This window comes from Stylophora pistillata, chromosome 8 (assembly GCF_964205215.1).
Source record: "Stylophora pistillata chromosome 8, jaStyPist1.2, whole genome shotgun sequence".
Classification (NCBI taxonomy): domain Eukaryota; kingdom Metazoa; phylum Cnidaria; class Anthozoa; order Scleractinia; family Pocilloporidae; genus Stylophora; species Stylophora pistillata.
In genome coordinates this window covers 24,116,448-24,137,423 of record NC_142526.1, presented here as the reverse complement: position 1 = coordinate 24,137,423, position 20,976 = coordinate 24,116,448, and the positions used below count along the sequence as shown (strand labels likewise).

General features: G+C 37.7%; 1 protein-coding gene and 3 long non-coding RNA genes across 4 annotated transcripts; 2 read left to right on the top strand and 2 right to left on the bottom strand.

The window, feature by feature from the left end:
- Positions 1-4,828: 4,828 nt before the first annotated feature.
- Positions 4,829-5,768, bottom strand: LOC148725614 (uncharacterized). The gene is made up of 2 exons (XR_015990701.1): positions 5,671-5,768; positions 4,829-5,321 (listed from the first exon to the last, which is right to left on the bottom strand). It is a non-coding gene; the product is annotated as an uncharacterized LOC148725614 (long non-coding RNA).
- A 143-nt stretch (positions 5,769-5,911) lies between these two features.
- Positions 5,912-8,804, top strand: LOC148725613 (uncharacterized). The gene is made up of 2 exons (XR_015990700.1): positions 5,912-7,873; positions 8,087-8,804. It is a non-coding gene; the product is annotated as an uncharacterized LOC148725613 (long non-coding RNA).
- Positions 8,805-11,317: 2,513 nt separating this feature from the next.
- LOC111342486 (uncharacterized) lies at positions 11,318-16,110 on the bottom strand. The gene is made up of 2 exons (XR_002695961.2): positions 15,600-16,110; positions 11,318-12,510 (listed from the first exon to the last, which is right to left on the bottom strand). It is a non-coding gene; the product is annotated as an uncharacterized LOC111342486 (long non-coding RNA).
- A 1,274-nt stretch (positions 16,111-17,384) lies between these two features.
- LOC148725612 (uncharacterized) lies at positions 17,385-19,314 on the top strand. Its single transcript, XM_088729314.1, has one exon. The coding sequence runs from the start codon at positions 17,826-17,828 to the stop codon at positions 18,756-18,758; it is 933 nt and encodes a 310-aa protein (XP_088585440.1). The 5' UTR covers positions 17,385-17,825; the 3' UTR covers positions 18,759-19,314.
- The last annotated feature ends 1,662 nt before the right edge of the window (positions 19,315-20,976 follow it).

Here is a 20,976-nt window from a genome sequence, read left to right as displayed (position 1 = left end):
TATGTTGGTAATTCACAGGCAAATTCTGTGACTTTTACCCAATGTGGATTTTCGTGATAGTAAAACACTGCTGACCCTTTGACTGCTACGTGTCCTTTCGCGTGTAACTTTTCAACACGGGACCAAAATATCCATAAACGACCAATGAGCCTGGCTGCGTCTGATTGAATTCACTGCAAAGCTTCTAAATTGCATTACCTGGTGACTGAAAGAGGGATACAAAGCAGCTTATGATTTTGCGGGAGATTTTAAGTACAAAACTAACCGCCAATTAAAAGATATACACAAATAAATCCTTTTGGTTAGCGTGGAGGGGTTAGTGAGGTCTTTGTCGCAAGAAAAAAAATGCGCACTTTGATAAAAACAACAACTATACCCTTAGAATAGCGCACGGGAAGTCCTGATGGGTACCAAAATATTATAACAAGGAAGACAAAGGACAATAACAGGAGAACGGAGATTTTATGCTCGCTTTTGTCGACTCTGACCTAAGATACCCTCTCCACCCACCAAGACCGTCTGTTGTGACAGAATCGTGTTTGCGCTAAAACAGCGTACGTGCCCATGAAGTCCGTAAACAACCCGCTATTGACACGATAGACAAAGTGTCGCTGGCCGCCTTGACAAAAAAATCGCCTCACCCTATTGAGAAATGTCAATTATCTTTAAGCGCCTACGCTATCTTTGAGAATAAAAGGCGTCGAATTAAAATTTTTATATCTCTACGAAGGATTCCTGGCGCATCTCGACCGAATAGCGCACATTCTTTGCTAAAAGTAGGTCGGTGTGCTTGGACGACTTATCAAGAGTTGTTATTTTAGCCACAAAAACATGCGCGTAATTTGTATCTGGTTACAAAAAATAGGGGCAAATGTGGTCAATAATTTGAAGTAAATTATATCTCTTTCGTTTTAAGTAGAAAGAGAAACTCATTAAGCCCATAAGCCGTTCGTTGGAGGAGGTTTCAGTGCTGATTCTCCGAGTTCGTCCTACGATAAATATTGTTCATTTTGCTAAGCGGACGTTTCGTCAAGGTCTTTTTTTCCGTTTCAGCTCTGAGGAAAAACGAAATTGGCAAGGTACCAAAGGAGCAATTAATTTCGCTCTTGAGTTCTAGTGACTTCCTTTCCAATAAAATCATGTATTTATGCACATTGTCTTTAATTTGCTCAACTCTTTTGATTTTTCTAAGCTTTAATCTTCCATTCAGCAGACTAAACGTTTAAATAGAAGCATTCCTGTCCTGTTTCGCAACAAGCAGACTGAGTTAATTTTAGGTGACGTGGTGAGTATTTTTAGATGGAAGTTTAAACATTGGCAAGAGGGAGAAATAGGTGTATTATTGACGATGAAAAGAGTCTCCCGTCATGAAAACTATAGGGTCCAAACAAGATGACTCTTTTACTTATAGCGCTGAGACTACATCACAATTCCTATCTTTCATTGGCAATAAAAGATCAAAACCTGTGCTACACGTTGTGAAATCAGAGATCTTTCCTAGAATCTGAAGTAACACCTAAAGTTCAGGCATACTTGCAATCTGTCTGAGTTAAAATTATCTCAATGATGACAACTTCATACCCAATTCAGTATGGTGATTTTACTTCGAAATACTTTCACGAATTTGGCTTACAGAGAGATACAATTAGCATGTTTGAAAAACAAAGTTCAAACAGTTTTTTTTTTTAATCCACGTGAGCATACAGGCACGAATTGTATTCAAAAGGGTCAACCTGAATGTCACACGAAATCATTGATGAATCAATTCTTTAACAGCATGCAATTACGAAAATGGAGGATTTCTTCAAGGTCTTTAAGTAGTAATCAGGGAACCAAGCTTGACTACTGTAAAGGATAAAAAAGTACTCTAAATCCGGCTCGATTATTCTGAAAATGGTCCCCATGTCCATTATCAAGATTGAACCTCTCAGATCCCGGTACCAACAGTTCTTCTCTAAGCGGAAAAATCATCTTGACTAAACGAGTAAAAGCAGGAATTCATACTTCGATTAGATGTTATTGTTGCAGGAGAACTTGCCAGAAAGATGCGAATGAAATAAGCGGAAAACTGTACTCTCAATCACTGTAGCAGACACCCATGATAATGCCAACTATCAGTTCAGCCTTTTTTGTTGAACCATGTGGCGTGCTGCTGTAGGCTATTCATTTGATAACCATAGACAAATGCTTGAAACTAGTCTAGTTTTGGTTTTTTTTTCTTTTTGTTCTCCTTTCCGACTTTAACTGCGCCAAAGTTCGAATCTAACCTAGAGAGAAAACGTCGAAGATGATCACGAAAATATTACTGAGCTGATTTTTCGCATCCCATGACATACGAACAACAATACTTTATGAGAAAGGAGCAGGTGATAAGCATACCGAGTTTATTTACTAACAAAACACAATAACGGTATTTTTAGAAGTTTTTACAGTTGTTCACATCACGGTCAACTTATTAAGCTTTCAAGGATCACCGTAAAAATTAACTCCCACGTTCCAGAATACCGTCAGTATACAAAAGCATCCAGATACCATCACTTAGAAGAGCAAATTGGTGTCAATGACAGGTTACGTTCAAATTAAAACGTCCCTAGATAGCCTGTCCGTGGTTTATATAAATAAAACACCTCCGCAAACCTAGACAAAATACATTGTCTCCCGCGCGAGACAAAGCAAACACCATACGTGTCCCGCCATGTTTGTTAGGGGCGGTTTCGACGTGAACGCGTCAAACGCCTCGTCAATGAAAAATTGTTTGTACAAAAAATCATTACACACATTTGTTATCAGTTTTTGATGATGCCAAAGGAGTCATAGCGTATCCATCAACCCAAAGTATAAAAAAAAATTGAACTTGCTAAGACCTTACAATATTGAAACATTAGTCAGTCACGTCTCTTTCGATGATGCTGGAGAACGAAACATGCTCAATTATGACTTCGCGGAGCCTGACTCTTTAATTTCGGAGAAAAGCTTACACTACTTCATTTAAAAACGATAATAAAAGTTTATAGCCAAAAAAATGTTGCATGACTTCAGTAATTTCTGATAAAAAGTTACGCCTCTTTATCTCAAAATAATGATCAAAGTTTACGGTCAAAAAACGTTATTTGGTTCCTTCTTCTCAGCGAAAACTTACGCCGCTACATCTCACGACAACAATAAAAGTTTGTAGCCAAATAACGTTATATGTTCTATATTTTTACTGTGACAATTATTGCATCCCAACAGTACTTATAACTTTGTTCTTCCCTTACGAAACTTTACACGGCGCCAAACAACTGGGACCCAAAACACGCCAAGTAGTCTTGGAACTTTCCGTTAGGTTGAACTTGACTGTTTAGTTTGGCCGACATACTTCTAAATTACAACAGTTGCACGGTATCCTTCACAAGCTAATGTAAAATACCTTAACAAGTTCACATCTCACATACCGTGAACTTAGGAAGCAATTTAAAGGCCAATACAGTTATGGAGGCGAAAGCTGCCAGGTCATCATGATGTTTACAAAAAAAAAAGCAGCTTTTACGGTGCAACTCCATTCGATCAGGATGTAAGACAGTCGCGTTTACTTCCCATATATTCCGACAATAACAGAACCTACAGGTTCGTTATCATAGTCGAACACCCACTTCATAGCACGTTCCAAACTCAAACGCTTTCTTCCTGGGTTCCGTCCTCAAAAATTCCACGAATGTCCATGCTTTGACAGTATAAAAACCTTTGATCTATCCTTTTTCGGTGCATCAGAACTGAAATAGCATTTTAAACGTAACGTGTTTACTGGCCGGCCAAACTAGTATAAGACCGTGTGACTTGGCAGATTTTTTCATAGTACTATTATAATCCATTGCCCTTGAACTTCAAGGCTGCTGACGGAGAACGCCTACGCAACCGATAAAGACTCACGTCCACACTTTTGGATAACAAAAAATTGTAACATTCAGATCGTTCTCGTTTGAAAGGGAGTATAAGCCTTAGGCATAATACCTTGCATTTGAATAAGTCACATTTTTCTCTATAAAAAGGACTACTTTAACGATAACGGGGGGAATTAAAACGTGTTTTGAATTTTAAGGCATTAGGTATGTATCTTCGCATAGGAAGTTGTTAAGAGGTTTCCGTCCCCACGTTAAACTCTTGAATGCACGACGCAGGGACGCCGGAAAAGGCAAGAAATTTCTATTCATACAAACATGTTTACCGTTTGATTTCGCAGTAATGACTATTTTGAAATGCGTAGGAAGAGGGTTTTTATACTGACACTACGCAACCCGAAAAGAAACTCTTTTGAAGAACATATACTGAATGACCTAGCACACTGGAAAGTGAGTAATCCTACGTTAGCGAATATGTCTTTAATGCGCTGGAAGAAACGTGAGTATTTTTCAATAAGAGGAGTATTAAAAAAATTTCAATAAACTTCCACGGGGACTAATTCATCAGCAGTTACGATTCACTATACAGCTACCATACCATAAAATGTCTTTAAAGAGAAACTCAGTCTATGACTTCATGCTGAATGAACGGGACATCTGGTTCCCCTTAGTTATTTAAAACTGAATGGCTCTTTCTAGGACCGAGGAAAGCTGTACATAACATTTAACAAATTTGTTGGTACTATCAACTTGTCTTTCATTGACGACACAAACCAAACTCTCTATTTCGAATTAAACTCGGTTATTTCGACTTCCCGCTGACTCGAACTAAAAGTCGTTTCATATAAAGCTCGTTTTTGAGGTTTTTGAGTCCGTTTATGTAAGCTTACTTGAGCTTTCTAAATAATCTAATTGTATATCGTTTCCCTTATTTAGCAACTTTAGTAAGGTGTGATCTACCGTGTTTAATAAAATCCAGTGCCGAAAAGACCTGAATCGATGTCAAGCCTCGCTTTTGCTTCTTTATCAGTTGAGGCCAAAAAAGCTCGTTTACCTAAAGCACAATTTTAATCCCCTATTATCAATAGCTAGTTAGAATGTTCTGCGGGGTAACATTTTTTTCAGCAACGCAGTTAGACTGCCAGCGGATTTGCGTACTAGGAGCAGTGTCCAGCCACTGCTTATCAAAGTAAGATCAGTGATATACAGTAACGTTGCTTTCTTTCTGTACTCAAACGTTTCATTTTCACATTGTATGGCTCGTCTCTTGGTTAGTCTCAGGGTTAGATTCATGAATGAAAACACTTCCGTTTCCACAACTTTCAGTTAGTTTAACCGGTCTTAGTTCGTTCAATGTGGCCATGCCTTTCACTTGTTATTTGGTGAATGAAGATCAATTCGCTGAATAAAACAATCACCCTGCATGCTTCTACAGTTCCATTTCTACTTAACGCCATAAGAGAAAAAAAAAGTATAAATACGGGCGCTGTGTCGCTACTATCATGGACACAAATAAAATGAACGCCAGTTAAAAGGAAATTAACTGGGTTAAAAAAGAAAACATTCAGAAACCACTAGGTTTCCGAGATTTATTGACACGAGCAACCGCTCCCGAAGCTTTTTAACTTTGAGGGGAACTAGCGTAATACTAAATGCTGTTTTACGATTGCATAGTACGACCGCATCTCATCCTTAGAGGAAAGCCTTCATTACACTCTTTTCCTGAATTCAAACTCTTGTTTTTACTAATTGATATATATATATATATATATATTTTTTTTTTTTAATAAACCTCGCGTCGACCTCGTGTCGGAAAAATGCATGTCGTGTCTTAAATCACTTATAATTGAATATATACATCAAATATATCGTTCGGTCGAACTCAGCAATATCATATCGTACTAACCGTGAAAATGATGATACATTTATTGTTATCATGGATCATAAATTAACTTAATGACGCGTTTGAGGTTTGATATGGGATCATGTACTACACGCGGTGAGTTTTAAGAAGCAAGTGTTCGAAAGTCACCGAGAAATTAACCGTATAACAAATTGCAGAATTACGATAAAAAAAAAATCGATTGAATGGATCGTTAGCCGTAAAATCAAAGGAAGTGCGACACGTACGAATTTGTTAAAATGTAAATTGAAAAATAGCTCAAATTTTCTGTAACTAGTCAAAGGAAGTACGGCTGAAAAAACTGAATTCATTTGGACATAAGCCTCATTACACAACTTGAAAATGTGGGAAATACACTCGAGAAAATTATCCAGAACTGAGGGTGAAGCAACTCAAGAAATGAAAAAAACTTATTTATTAAAAAATGTTTTCTTTTTTTTAGATTGTCCAAGATATTGTAAGAAGTTAGCTTGTCTTCTTCTTCGCTCGCGTGATGTAGCTGCGACGAAAAATCCTGAGAACAATTCGCGTAACTAAAAAAAACAAAAAGAGAAATATTTCTTAGCAATTAACAGGATGTTTTCCTTCCGGTTTTTTCTGAAAACAAAGGATTATTTTTTGAAAAATTAGCAAATTTCATCTCGATAGTCGGCAAAACCGGAGGTGCTTTTTTAGAAACACGCGATCTCGCCAAAACGGAAGCATCTCTTTCATTCTTAACTCCCAGGAAACGATACTAAAGAAAAACATTTGCTGATAGCTGACGAAGACTAATCATTTTCTAAACACATGTCTCTCAAAGATAAATTAGTTTTGAATGTCGCTGATTAATGCAATACAAAGAAATCTATGGTATATTCGATATCAAAGATGCTCCTCAAATACTTGATAACCAACCCATTTGAAGGTATGCCACCTGCCGGGCTATATTATATTATACCGGATTTGTTAGTTTCATCTTTCATTATATCTGCTTTTCCGGAACGAATATCACATTTGAATAAAAGTGGCGCTTCCGACACAAAAAAGGCGCAAGCTTTTAAATCGAAAAAAAAAAAAGGCCGTTGAAAACATTCCTGAGGCGCCTTCTGAGAACCCAATATCTTGTCTTAGATCATAAGAGGCTTTTATCGGTTCGGCTAATAAACAGTATTATTTGATTCGGAAAAATCTAACGGAACATGTAACAAACACACCATGAGGAGAAAACGAAAAAGATGTGTAAGTCTACCATTAACTTCAGCAAGATAAACAGCTCTTTTTGTTAGTTTTAAAGAAAATAAAACTAGGGAAAACTTAATTATGGAATTAGACGAAGGTCTGCTCCAATATTAATTTTACATATTTATACAAGATCACATGATCACAGCCCGCATTTTTCACTTTGATCAAGCCCAAAGCTGAGCTTACAGGAAACATCTCCTTCTAATTAAAATCACAAATGAGCTAAGGAAGTAATTTTGGGCTAAAATCTTGATCGCTTTGTCAGTCCGCGCGCTTTGCGACACCTCATGCAAGCTCGGAATGTACCGCAACTTAAAATAATTGTTAACAGCTCCGCTCAGCAGTAAAGAATTCTGACACAACGGGAGTTTACGTGACTACAGTGGCTAAGCTAACTCCGTTCTTCAGGTAATTGAATCAACGCAGATCAGCAGCGGTTTTTGGTCGGAAATGGCACGTTTACACAATTCTTGCTCTGCAATTTTAAGGATTGAGGGCTGGCGAAAAGTGCTTAATCTAGCGGCTTGGGTAACAAAGGACTCCTGGTGGGCGGGGTCAAGAACAAGACTCTCACAAGCTCCATCTTTGTGGTACACCACAATAACCTCATACCAAAATGTCGGTCAGTTTCGTGCGTTATATATTTGATAACATAAGGTTTGTTTACACACTCACCCGAACACAAGGGCTGAAGATTTGCATAGGCTGGGAGCCAGTTTTCGTTCTACGTTTTTACTGCTGCTTTTTTAATTTTGTTTTTTTAACGCAACAATTGCGTTTATCTCGGCTAAAGTATTACAACATTCAGCGTGGGGGCCTCTTTTGTAAAAGAAAGAATAAGGAAGAAATTTTTAAAGATGTGAATTTTGTAAGTACCTCGGAAAGTAACGCATAAGATTGGGGGAAAAAAATTGGATGATCTTCCTTCCACTAGAATTTCTTATTCCGCCCGTTCAAACACATGAATTCCAGATGATGCCTTGAAATGCTGAAAAATAAATAAGTAAAACTTTTAAGCCTACCATGTGAAAGTCAGAAAATAATTATATTTTTTCTTCTTATTTTTGTCCATCTGTTCAAGGTACAAGGTGATGCGCAAAACTGTCGGGTATGGGGGGGAGTGGACAACACTTTCAGTCGGCGGTTCTCGAGGAGGGTGGGGCGTCAGTCCCCGCTTCAATGTTAAAAAACCAGAAAAGTGAAAAGTAATTATTTCTGGACTTTTAAAGTTCTATTGCTCACTCCATTCTGGTTCAGCTCTTCATCTGAAAGACAGTATAGAGGAAAAAATCTTGAGAACATTTCAGCAAAAACGTTTTAAATTCTGCTCTAATTCACAGTACACCCGGATTCGAAAAAGAAAAAAATAATAACAAAAGCAATAGGATAAAATGGAAGAAAACGCATACGAGAGTTGATTCCCGAGACTGCGGATTATAGCATGAAATTTTTGTATGTCTTGTACATACGAGAACCGTGAACGTATTTGTTCGCAAAACAACTTCACATAAAATGACTGGTCTCGAATGCCGTGCCAGGACCTTGACTGTGCAAAGTTTATATGTAGAATTCCTCTCAACTGAATGGCTAAAGTTATCATTAACAGTTCTTATTTGCTCTTCTTTTCTCTGTGATTGAGGCCGCTTACTTGGATCTATTTTGAGTTCTCCTTGGTTTGATCAGCCTGAGCTGTGGATTAACTAAAAGGCGTGGCACTAAGGACATGGACACACAAGACAACTACGTGCTCGTTGCTGTGAAACAATTGTTGGCATTCATTAAATATAGTTATTATATAATAGTTGCTCTAAAAGACTTAAGAAATTTTTCTCCTTATTCATCTATCAAAGCTAGCATCAGTACGAGATATCTCCGTAAAAACGGATCTGATATGACAGATACGCATAAGCGCAAGCATCAGCATCGGTCCTTTACTACTGATTGTAACTAGTAAGGCGGGCACACCCACAAAATTAAAATCCGGATTGTCCATAAGCGCAACCCTGACATGTTTCAATGTGATCGTGAGCTGGGGAAACTTGCCAAAAAAAACTTTTAGGAATAGAAAACCACAAGAAATTTTTGTTCTGCTTTTTGATATATTTCGTTTGGGTTTTCTGTGCTTTGTGAAAGTTCTTGCAAGACAAGGTTTGAAGTTGTCCGTTAACACTCTATGAAGTCAACATAAGATGTGATTGGTGGTCTCTCAATATTTTTCGTGACTACTTGTAAACATCTGCGTCGTGTCGTATCTCACACCCGGTTTTCCTACTCCACGTCCTTATATAGCAAAAGCGAGCCACTGTAAAGGATAAAAAAGTTTAATCCTAATCCACGTGCATGCAGCCGTGTGGCTTCCCATGGGTTCTTCTGATCCGGGGTGGTTTCGCATCAGCATACATAGGAACATGAAACCTATGTATAAATGGGTGTGACGCAAGCACAGGAATTGGGTAAGTATCAGCATAGAGTCCGATGCTCACTTCCACGACAATAACAATCAACTTCAACGCGAATACTGGCTCTGCCTGTCTGATGTAAGTTTAAGCGCACGCATAAGCCAAGAACTTATTTGTATACCGGTGAAATGCGAGCATAGCTACATATTTGTAAACCAAACTTAAATCCTTAAACTTCTAAAAATTATTGCAAACTTACTTCCTGTCGCAGTTTAACTATGTCATCAGCCAAACAGGTGATGAGAGTGGGAAAAATCATCAGCTATAGTGTGTATCTTGATGACTTTAAATTCTCCCAACTCGTTTGTAAGGAATTTAAAAGCAACTGCAAGGGGGAAGTTGCAAATCAGATCTTGGAATTTTAGGTCAACCCAAATTCCCCTTCAAGTAAATTTAACAAATAATAAACACCACAGCGTACACTGTTGAGTTATGGATGCACGCGGGAGGTTGCTAAGCACGAAAGAAGCGTAAAGAGTCGCGCGCGGCGGTAGCCGAGAGCGACTCTAGCTTCTTGAGTGCTTAGCAAACCTCCCCGGCAAATAAACTAGTCTTTGTATTTGCTCACGTCAGCAGTGTACACCCATGGGCAAATGATGGACGCTGAGTTGACCAATCAGAGCGTGCGCTTTACTTTGGTTCTGTTATAAATTCTCTTGTTCCCCTTGAAAGCGTTTTTAGATAACGAAGATGAAAAATACGACAAGTCGCTATTTGTTTAAAGTCTGACACACGAGACATATGGAAGGCGAGATTCGTTAGCGTTAACGACTTGAACAGGATAATTCTCAATTAAAGTATTAGATAAATGATGGAGAAAATGAATAAATGAGTAAGAATTAATATATCTGATCCAGCAGTATTTATTAATTATTAGTTAAAATATTAGATAAATGATAAAGAAAATGAATAAATGAGTAAAAATTAGTAAATCTGATCTGGCAGTATTGATCCCCGAAGTTGTTCGACTCTTCTGTCGGAAAAACATTCATTTGTAACATCTTTAAGTACAATCTCCAGAGAGGGTATAGAAGGGCTCCTTAGTAAACTAGGTGACCTGGCTTGGTAAACTAGGTAGCCTGGCAGTTTGCTCTAGTTAGAGAGGTCCCCAAGGTGATCGTGTCGTGTTCTTGGGAAAGACACTACAACTCTAATGTCCTTCAAAAATAAACTAAAAAAATTATCATCAACAATTATTAACCTCTTCGTTTCCTTTTTCTTCTATTTTCTTCTTTTCTTCCTTAATCCGAATCTGGCTTCATATCTATGCAATGTCATATATTAGTAAGAGTTTTATTTCTTTTGAGAGGAAATCTAACCTTAAATAAGCCTCGCGACTTCATTCAGGTTTCTCGCCATACACATGGCTGTATTAATTTAACTTGTCATGTTTAATCGTCAATTTTATTGTGGTGTGGCAAATGAATAGAAGAAATAAAAGAAACACTTTACTCTCACAAAGTCTCGCACTACAACCAAGAGTACAAAGGGGTGGCAGCGAACTATAAGGAATACCTGAGGGGATACTGGGAGGTAAAAAGCTATAAACCAGCACCTCATCCAGGGGAAACAACAGTACTCCTGGTCGCTTTATGCTTCGGAAAGTGTGGTGAATTCGGGCCAGGCAAACCACTTTGCTCGAAGCTGACCTTACCATTTCATGGTGGGGTTCGTATGGAAGGCTGCAGTGCTAGTTCGTCAAGTATTTGCCAACAATATTTTATACTAGAATGATACTTTCTTCAATATATAGAGACAGCAAGGGTAGGAAGGCCATTAGGTCGGCGCGAATGCGAACCTCTTGGTATGCGTTGCTAAAGAAAATAACGACTATCAGAACAATACACACACAATCAGGAGGAAAGGCTAACTCTTGTTATAACATAAAGAAAATAGTACGCATCGTCTGAGTGGTAATTCAGTTTCCAAGCGGGTGCTTTACTAGGTTATAGGGCCCGCATTTAATTAGTTCTGTTATAAAAGCAATAGGACGCATTATTCCGGGCTCTATTCCGTGACAAAGCCACTTGGGATGTTACGTGAACACTCGGAAAGCTCTTCCTTGTGTTCTTCCAACATCCCGAGTGGCTTTATCACGTTACAGAGTTCATTTTATTGTGTTCTATCATTGCTTTAATAGGTTACACATTATTATTAAGTTGGCGCCAAATAGGAAAACAAAGGGAAGGCAGTTTGCTATCCATGCCTATAGTGCCTTAATTCACAAACAGGCCTAACTCCAACCAGTTCCTCATTGGTTTGTCATTTTATGTTGCAAAGTTTTAAACACTGTTGGGACCATGGGCTATTTGAATCATAACATGAAAAGTACCCTTAACACTCGTCAACTTTGATAGAATCACCCCTCTCCCTACCCTTCTAAGGTTGAATTTTTTTCAAGTGGTGCAACCTTCTGTTACCAACATTGACATTTGGGAAAGGAGGAAATGTTTAAGCAATTGTGACAAGGATTGTACTTCGAAAGCAAATGCAACCACATATCCCTAAAAATTATATATTAATTATAGTATAGAAAGTCTGATTTGTTTTTTTAGCCATTACAAATCAACAACTTCTTCTGGTTAATGATTTGTCAGAATTAAATCTTGTAATGAAAACTTCATCCAAACCATTCTTCAAAAGAAACTACGTTACCCACCATCCCCTCTTTCCAAGAAAACTATCCCGTGAATAGCTACGGTGAGGTATCTGAAACCCATTACTTGAAATAAGAAAGTTTAACGGATTCATTGCAGTTTTTGAAATGCTGCAAGGGAATTCTTATGTACAAGGGGACCTCTTTCACGATGAACTGTCATTAACAAACAAAGACTAACATTTCTTGAGCAAGAGCCATTTTGTTTCACCTAGACTACCCTTCGCTCAAGAATGCCGCCATTATTATTCTCCCTTGCTCTTGTTCTTGTTCTTCTTCTGTTTCTTTCCCTTCTTTTTCTTCTTCTTTTCTTTCTTTCCTCCTCCAAACACAATTGATTTCAGAGTTGACCTGTTCTCCCACAACGCCTTTGAGCCCTTTTTCCTGCACCTTCGGAACACCAAAGCAAATCATCTTCAACTTTCAAATCTATTGATCAAAGAAGTCTTACTCTAATTCGCGCCACAGATTGATCTAACTTGCGTCTCCAGTTTTAATCCTTTAACTCTCAGAGGTGATCAACAAGTAAATTCTCCCCATAATATCAATACTTTATCCAGCAAAGAGGTAATGAGAATACTTAAACTTAGCAGGTAGAAGTTGTTATCTTGATTGAACATCAAATTCTCATAACCAATCTACAAGGATATGTGTAATATCTACAGGGAGAAATAATAATCAGATCGTGGAGGTTTAAGGGCTAAAGTTGCATTTTCAATACTGTGTCTTTATCCTTCACCGGTTTATCCGACAGAGTGGTTGAAAAGATAGGACATGAACCCCCCTCCCCCCTACCAAAATTTTGGACAAAACTTGCTCAGGATGATAAGTTGCAAAGACTACGTTCCTGGAACAATGTTAAGGATTCAATCCTTTCATCACTGCTTGACATTTACCAAGCACAGTATGCCCTTATTAATGTGGCTGAATCAAAATAATACCAATAGAACAGAATGACAGAGCTTATTTAATTTTCAACTCCGAGTGTTGCACTTCTAGTGCTTTGATTGGTTCACACAACTCCGGTTATCAGCTAATAATCCGAAAACCTTAAATGGAAATGCACTGCACCAACTGTTACGGGGCTGAAAGAAGGCTCCAAATATCCAAACGTTCAGGATTACATGAAATTTAATGAAACAACTATTCCATTTGCGCTTGTTGGACACGAGATTGGTTATAGCTAACTCGGCGTCTAGCACCTCGTTGGCGATTTACCATCTCAAATCTAACGCGCGGTTATGGAGTGATTGTTAATCAGCGCGCCCACAACGCACCAGTACTGTTTTGCGTACATGCTTGTCTATTTTGAGACCTTCCATCGTGTCATACTTGACAAGAATTAGCATGATCAGAGGAAAAGCATTTAGAAACGATCCCATAACCCATCGAGAATTGTTTTCTTTTTCCTTTTTATGCAGTTGCACCGACCACTTCAGTGTTTTTTATTTATTTTTAATTCCATTTAAATGAGTAAGGCACCAAGTGGTTTCTGAATAATAATAATAATAATAATAATAATAATAATAACTTTTATTTATATAGCGCTCATATCCTGAGCTCACGGCGCTTTACAACACTGTGCGGGGGACTTTACCAGATTGCTGAGCAGTTTACAATCAATTAAAGGCGAATATAACAGATGCCCGCCCTCCCCCCCCCCCCCCAGTTCTCAGTAAACAGGCCAGACAGTAATCTCGTGAGTGGGTTCTTTAACGTCCCCTGCCTAACCAAATTAACTAATTATAGATGCAGGAGACGGGGCCTACGGTTTATTCGTCCTTATCCGAGAAGACTAGTATGTCTATCCATTTCTTGATGTTATAGAAAGGTAGCACATTCTCCTCAGTTATTTTAAGACCTTGAGTGTTGGTCCGGCCGGGGCTTGAACCCTCGACCTCCCGCACAACAGTCCGGCACTCAACCAAGTGAGCTGACCGGAGGCGGTTTTTTCTAAAAACCTAGACACAGACCGTGAAACAGAGTGCTACCCCCGCTTACGATAGCTATCATGTAAAACAGCCACAAATCATTTTTTGGATGACAAATAACGAAATATTATGGTCTGTGATATCTGTTAGATGGTGGCTGGTTGGTTTTTTTACTTCGGAGTTAAATTACGAATATTTCTCATGCAAAGATGATCCTAGTATAGTTACACTAAATACTTGGCGCTTGAGGACGATTCTAGAGCTCTCGTCAATTGTTTAAAAAAGATTTAATCATTCATGTGTTGTGACCAAAAAAATTGTCTTATACTAAAATAAATGAAGAATATAAATTTAGGTTTAGTGTTCTAATTATCGAGCAAATGTCAAATCAAAGCAAAATAAAACTTCAAAGAGGATTTCCAGAAACACTTCTACATCAGAAGAAATACAAATATCAATCATTGTGAACTATGTCAGGGGAAACAAGAGGATAAGAAATAGCTATGGCAAAAACAGTTTACATACACATAACTCGGTCAACTTTTGAAATCAATGAAATCATAATCATGAAACCCTCCAAAATGTTGAAACACGACATACTGTAATTGCCTCGAAGATGTTTACACCTGCGGATAAAGTAGTTCTCTTTTAGATTTTTTTCGGAATTGACTTTTGGTGGTTACAATTCAGCCCAAACATTTTGAATGTATACATATTTTAACAGCTCTCAAACTATCCAAAAATATATAATTTTCTAACAAATTTCCTACCGACGAAATCATCTCGACTTGGTTGAATACAGAGTTCGTAATCTCCCTAACGCAACCACAATTTACAATAACAATAATTTCGTTCTACATGGCGTAAAAATAATTAAATATTCACTAAAGCAGAAAAACGAAAATCTTCAGCGCTTCAGAAACTGACGTAAAACCTATCAAATAAAGTTTTTAATTTCAAAATTAGCTGGTTCGTTGTTTATGCTAAAAAAAGCTAAACAGAGTGAAATATATAAACAGTGCAAGATGAGTTATGAAATATTTTTTTTATCGACATGCATGTTCTCGCCGATTGGAAACCGACAAATGAGACAACTTGGCTGTCCGCATTTAACTTGCAATGCAACTCCACATATACGAGAAATTTAGAACTACGGTCACTAGAACGGCAACTAGCAGAGATCTGAACTTTCCTGTCTGCTTGTCGATCCTTTGGTCTAGCAGTAAAGTAAAAATGATTTCCTTTGTTGCGGAAATGAGATTTTTGCTATTACTCTGTTGGACCTATTTACGGATTAAGAGTAGCTCAAGCGGATTCAAAGCCAAATTTTGTCCATTTCGAATTTGCCGTAGAGGTGCTTTATATAGAGCGGTTAGAAACTAGACTTTTTTTTCCCAGTATCGAAAAATATATTTTTTTACACACTAGACTGGGCTAAGCAAAACTCTACGACATTCGTGGCTCAAACTATCCACATGTCAAATAATCAAAACATCATAAATTTCTCTACGTTCACAATAATTTATTCAAATTGAAATGAATACCTACTTTGAACACAGTGATTGTTCCATGTCCTGTTTTTTCTTCGGGTTTAACTTTGTAGCACAAATCCTACACCGACGACTTTCTGTCTGACCCATCTCAGTTAGCAGTTCACAGCGAAAAAATCGACCCACTGTGGCCAGAGATTTAAGTTGCTAATTTACTTCTCGATCGAACCGAGACAAACTTTCGCGACAATTCTTTCTCTTTACTGTTGTCTGTAGAGTCGAAAAATTGTCACAGCAAGCTCGATAACTTTCCTTTTTCAATCAGTGGTGAAACCCAACAGTCGCCCAGTTCGTTCTCGGCTGGATGACACGACCGACAGTCAGAAGCGTTATTATTCGATCGCGGTTGTTTTTGAAGTTGAAATTTTCATGAGAACCTTTTTACCTAAACAGCTTGAGATGAAAGGAGGCTATTTTCAGCCTCAATTGTCACATAAGAGTTCTAAAATCGTGTACTTTTTTTTTAAAAACATGTTTCCTTTAATCTCGCGTGATTTAAATATATTCCCCTCGTTTCACAGTCTTTGGTTTTTACTTTGCATTATTTAACAGGGGGAGAGAGATTTTTGACGATAGAATCTTAAAATGAGACAACCTATCAAAAAAAGGTATAACCACAGAATATAGCACACGTTCAATTACTGAAGAGAATCAAATAAACTTTCATTTAAGAAGAAAAGTCAGGTCAACATATATTATATAGCCAGATAGCTCATTTTGCTACTATGTCTCAACAGAATGAAGCAACTAGAAGTGTCGCTATTACCCAACAATTCGCCAAGTTTAAGTACCCATTTACACGATCTCTACCCCAGGCCCCGGTCGTTCAAAGGGTGGATAACACAATCCACTGGATGAATCTCCATCCGGGGGGATAGCGTATAGTTAACAGTTATTCCACTCGCGCTTGTTGGATATGAGATGATAGATAGCCAACGAGGCGCTACGCGCTATCTATCATCATATATCCAACAAGCGCGTGTGGAATAATTATTTTATTTAAAAAAAACCCCTCCAAGATATTAGAAAAATCTTCTCGACTTTATTTTGTAAGAGGAAACCGGATGTTACAATGTACAGATATTAGGTACAGATATTATGTTCAGATATTATGTACAGATATTATATCTGTACAATGTACAGATATTATGTAGGACCCCGTGATGGGCTCCTGGATTATGGTATATTGGCTGATATACCATAATGGCTAAGCCAATAAAAAGTCTTGCATTGCATTATCCAATGATCCAGTTTTTAATATTCCATTTTATTTCCACTTATCCGTTATATAGCGATTTATCCGTTGGATAAAGTTATGCGCCCTTTGAACAACTAGGCCTAGGATGAATAGAGAGTCCATGTGAGAGTACACCGTCTTGCCCAAGTATGTTGCAAAAGGCCTAAACCTCCGCTCGAACCTTTAAATTGCCATCCGCCGGGGTCTATAGCGGTAAAAACAATTCTCCCTTTTACTTCGCGTGCAAATGATTTTAATGGAAACAACATCTGATTTCCTCGGACCCCAAATTAATTGTTAGCTAAATCGTATTTGTTTAGCATGATGACAAATCATTCTTTAGACGAGAGATTTTACTAATTCGATTTTTTAATCAAAGTCGTCTGTCTTTTTCTTGATTTGTGTTTCATAATTTGTAATCTGAGTGTTGGAAAATGAACAAACCATGCTCGAACCAACGTTTTTATGAGAAAGACAAATAAAGACACATATGGGAAAGATAAAAATTTATATATGGAATGACAATTTATTTGGTTTTTGGTTATTTTTCAACTGTCTAATTAACACATATTTACTTACAAAAGAAAACTTCCTTCCCCTAATTTTTATCAATTTTCCAATGTGTTCGATAGAAAAAAATATTCAAAAGAAGCATCAGTACAAGTTGTGTGTTTTGGCTCCTCTCTAAGCTGGGTTCTTTTCCCCAAAACAGTTTTTGCAGCAAAATTTTCACAATCCATTGAAAATTTCATTTTATACGCAATTCATTTGAAGTGAACTCTTATCCTTCAGTTTAACTGTTAACCGTGTCGTTCATTGTCACCGCTGAGTAAATAAATGTTGTAAGAAAATATATCTAAAGGGTTTTTTTTATTACTTTTCGGAGTCTTATCAGAAGAGGTCATTCGATTGCAAAATCTAAAAAAAAATTTTCAATACGTATTTCCTTTTCATAAAGCACTGAGTTTGAGGACAACAAATTTTACCATGGAGAATGTAACCAAATATGGAATGTACAAGATAATACAGTCCGTGACTTGTGCTGCCTCCACAAAGGGAGACCAATACTTGTTTGTGCTAACAGCTATAAACATTCTACTCGGTATTTCAGCGTCTATGGGAAATATTGTGGTCTTTTTTGCTCTGAGAAGAGTTTCTTTCCTTCAGCCGGCATCCAGACTCCTGTTTCAATGTCTGACTATGACTGATTTTTGTGTTGGTGCGTGTGTTCAACCTTTGTACGCCATTCAGTTGTTGTCGATGGCAAAGCAACGATTGGAACTTTGTCACACACTTGTAAGCATTAATGAAATCGTTGGGACAACACTGAGTGGAGTGTCGTTGTGTACGTTAACTGCTATAAGTTTGGACAGGCTTCTTGCTCTTCTTTTGGGATTAAGTTACAGGCATGTGGTTACTTTGAGGCGAACACGCACAATGATCGTAAGCCTTTGGCTTTTGAACATTTCCCTCTCCAATCTGAGAAGGTTTTGGAGGTACGTTTTAATTTCCAATGTGATTTCTGCTTTGATATACTCCACTTTAGTCATCTCTGCTTTATCCTATTTAACCATCTACTTTAAACTACGCAAACGTCGCTTGGAGGTGCAACGGAGTGTTCATCAACGCCAACCGAATGAACAATGCAGGGCTTTCAACATTACCAAATACAGAAAAACTGTGTTGACAGCGCTGTGCGTGCAGCTTGCCCTTGTGGCGTGTTACTTTCCATACGGAATAGTTGTCGCTTTGGCGCTCACACGAGGCTACAGCTCATCGTATAATTTAACTGTTCGTTTGGCAATTTCTCTTGTTTTACTTAATTCATCATTGAATCCCATCCTCTACTGCTGGAGAATACAAGGAGTAAAACAAGTAGTGAAAACCATGATAAGACGTTTCAATCTTTTATTCAGCTAGATCGCGCACTGGACTTATGCAATAGTTTTGGTATCTGAGTACGTTGTCCTTTGATTTACTTAAAACTGTTGGGAAAAGTAACATCGAAAAGGTACCTTGCTTAGAGCTGCACCGGGTAGAAGTATTAAATGTGCCTTGCATTCGTGATTTCCCACAAACTTCCACCTTCGAGCTGCATTCACTGGAGAGAACCATGAGATTATGACAAAATTCTTTTGACTACACCTTTTAACCTAATTTTGAGTGATACATCTTCCATTAAATGGGTCCCGAATGAAAAAGGGGAGTTTAGGGAAAAGAGTCAGTCACTAAATTCTATGGAGAACATGCAACACGCTTGTAACAGAAAATATGACTTGGTAAAAGTACATCACACAGTAAATGTTTTGTTTCTTTGCACTCAGTGTGTGAAACCTGACGCAACAAACCTGCTTGTCACTGTGACTATGATAAATAGAGAGATCTCAGTAGGATTATTATGAGAAAGTACACTTGTAAGCATATGTTTTAACTGAATTAGTGCAATGAGAAAAACATGTTTGAAAATATTAATCAATCACAGTGTAAAGTCGTAAAAAAAAGGGAAAAAGGGTTTTTATAGTTGCGTTCGGAGTGTTTTCAATATCGTTTAGTACAGACAAACAGTAAACACAGCGCTGCACTTACATCCTGCTTCCTTACATAGGATGTAGCTGTTACTTTGGTGGAAATTCAGGGTTACAACACATCGCACAGTTACCATGCGATTGACAATTTCTCTTGTGTTATAAACCTCTTCCTTTACTGCTGGAGACTGGGAACGAAGAGTTAAACGAGCAGTTTAAGAGATCAAAAACTCATCAGTAATAATATGCCCGGGTCATTCATAAAATTTGAATGTCTTGTACAGGAAAGTGTCCCCGCCTTCGTAATAATTTGCCTTTTAGCGTATCTTTTCGTTACAAATTGACACTATTGCGCCTTTCGATAACCGATGAAAAATTTAGTCTCATCTGAAGGCTTTAAGAGCCAAACTTGCGATTTCCTTTCATGCTATTGTGACTCTTTTGTTGATCATTATACGCAATCTTCCGCTGAGCACATTAAAACCATTGTGAACGGTTTCACAGGAAAAAAAAACTGTTTTCTGAGAAAGGGAATTGTTTGAAATTTCATGATTGTTCTCCAGTGGCAGCGATATCATTCACCTATTTACTTTTTCTTGACGAGTCATAAACCGTGCGCCAGTATTTACTTCCCATTCGGCAGTCCGTTACAGTTTAACCCTATTGAAGTCCCGTAGCCACTTCCAAGTTTTGGCGCATTTATATTAGATTGTGCAAGTTTTCTTTCTAAGAAAGTTGTTCTCATAATCCTACTGATGTAAATTTTCTCGAAATCAAATGTTTTATCAAAGCACCGCATGTCTCAAAGCGAAAGAAAAACGCTGCGAGCCACTATTGGCAATGTCGCGTGTCCTCACGTCCTGAGGACAACCTTTAATGGTGAGGAGACATTTATGCCTATTTTTGATTAGTATAGTTTACGAATTCGTGTAGAAAACGTCCGGCTGAACTCCATTGTACATCGGATTCCCGGTCAAAAGCTCTTTCTCACACCCAAGGATTTTATCTTGAATTTTATTATATCTAAAGAAACCCTAAAGACACATTAATCTGGCTCTAAGTGTGAAATTAGAAATCAGGATGTCACGTTTTCCAAAATGAATAAATTCTGGTATTTCATCAACAATTAGGTGGAATTATTATAAGTTCACTCGTCTCGTGTCTTCTGCTAATTAAGCAAACCCATCGAGTATTAAATATCATTAATCATCCAAAAAAAGGAAATGTAATTTTATTAATAAAACCAGTGTTCTTCTAGAAGCAAACAGAGATAAATGAAAGATCAAGGAAATGGGCCATCCGTGATTTGTTGATTTTCTGTTTTTCACCCCTTTAATATTACGAGTAACCTGCGTCGCAGAAAAATGTTAATATCAGTTGTAAGTCTTTAGTCAGTCTTGGCTATACTTTGCTGAAAAAGTTTTGGATGAAAATTTCGCAATATAGCGGAAATTTATTCAATTTGAAATAATAAGTTAAAATGACAGCATAGCTTTTGATTTTAATAATGTGTTATTTACTGACACAGCTGCGTAAATAGGTGCTGTAACAAAAACTGTCTTTTTTTTTGTTTGAAACTCCTCGCTTATTTCTACAAAATACCGTCGAAGATT

Excerpts from the sequence above, each read along its gene's own strand:
- LOC148725612 (XM_088729314.1), top strand. The coding sequence starts at position 17,826 with ATGGAGAATGTAACCAAATATGGAATGTACAAGATAATACAGTCCGTG.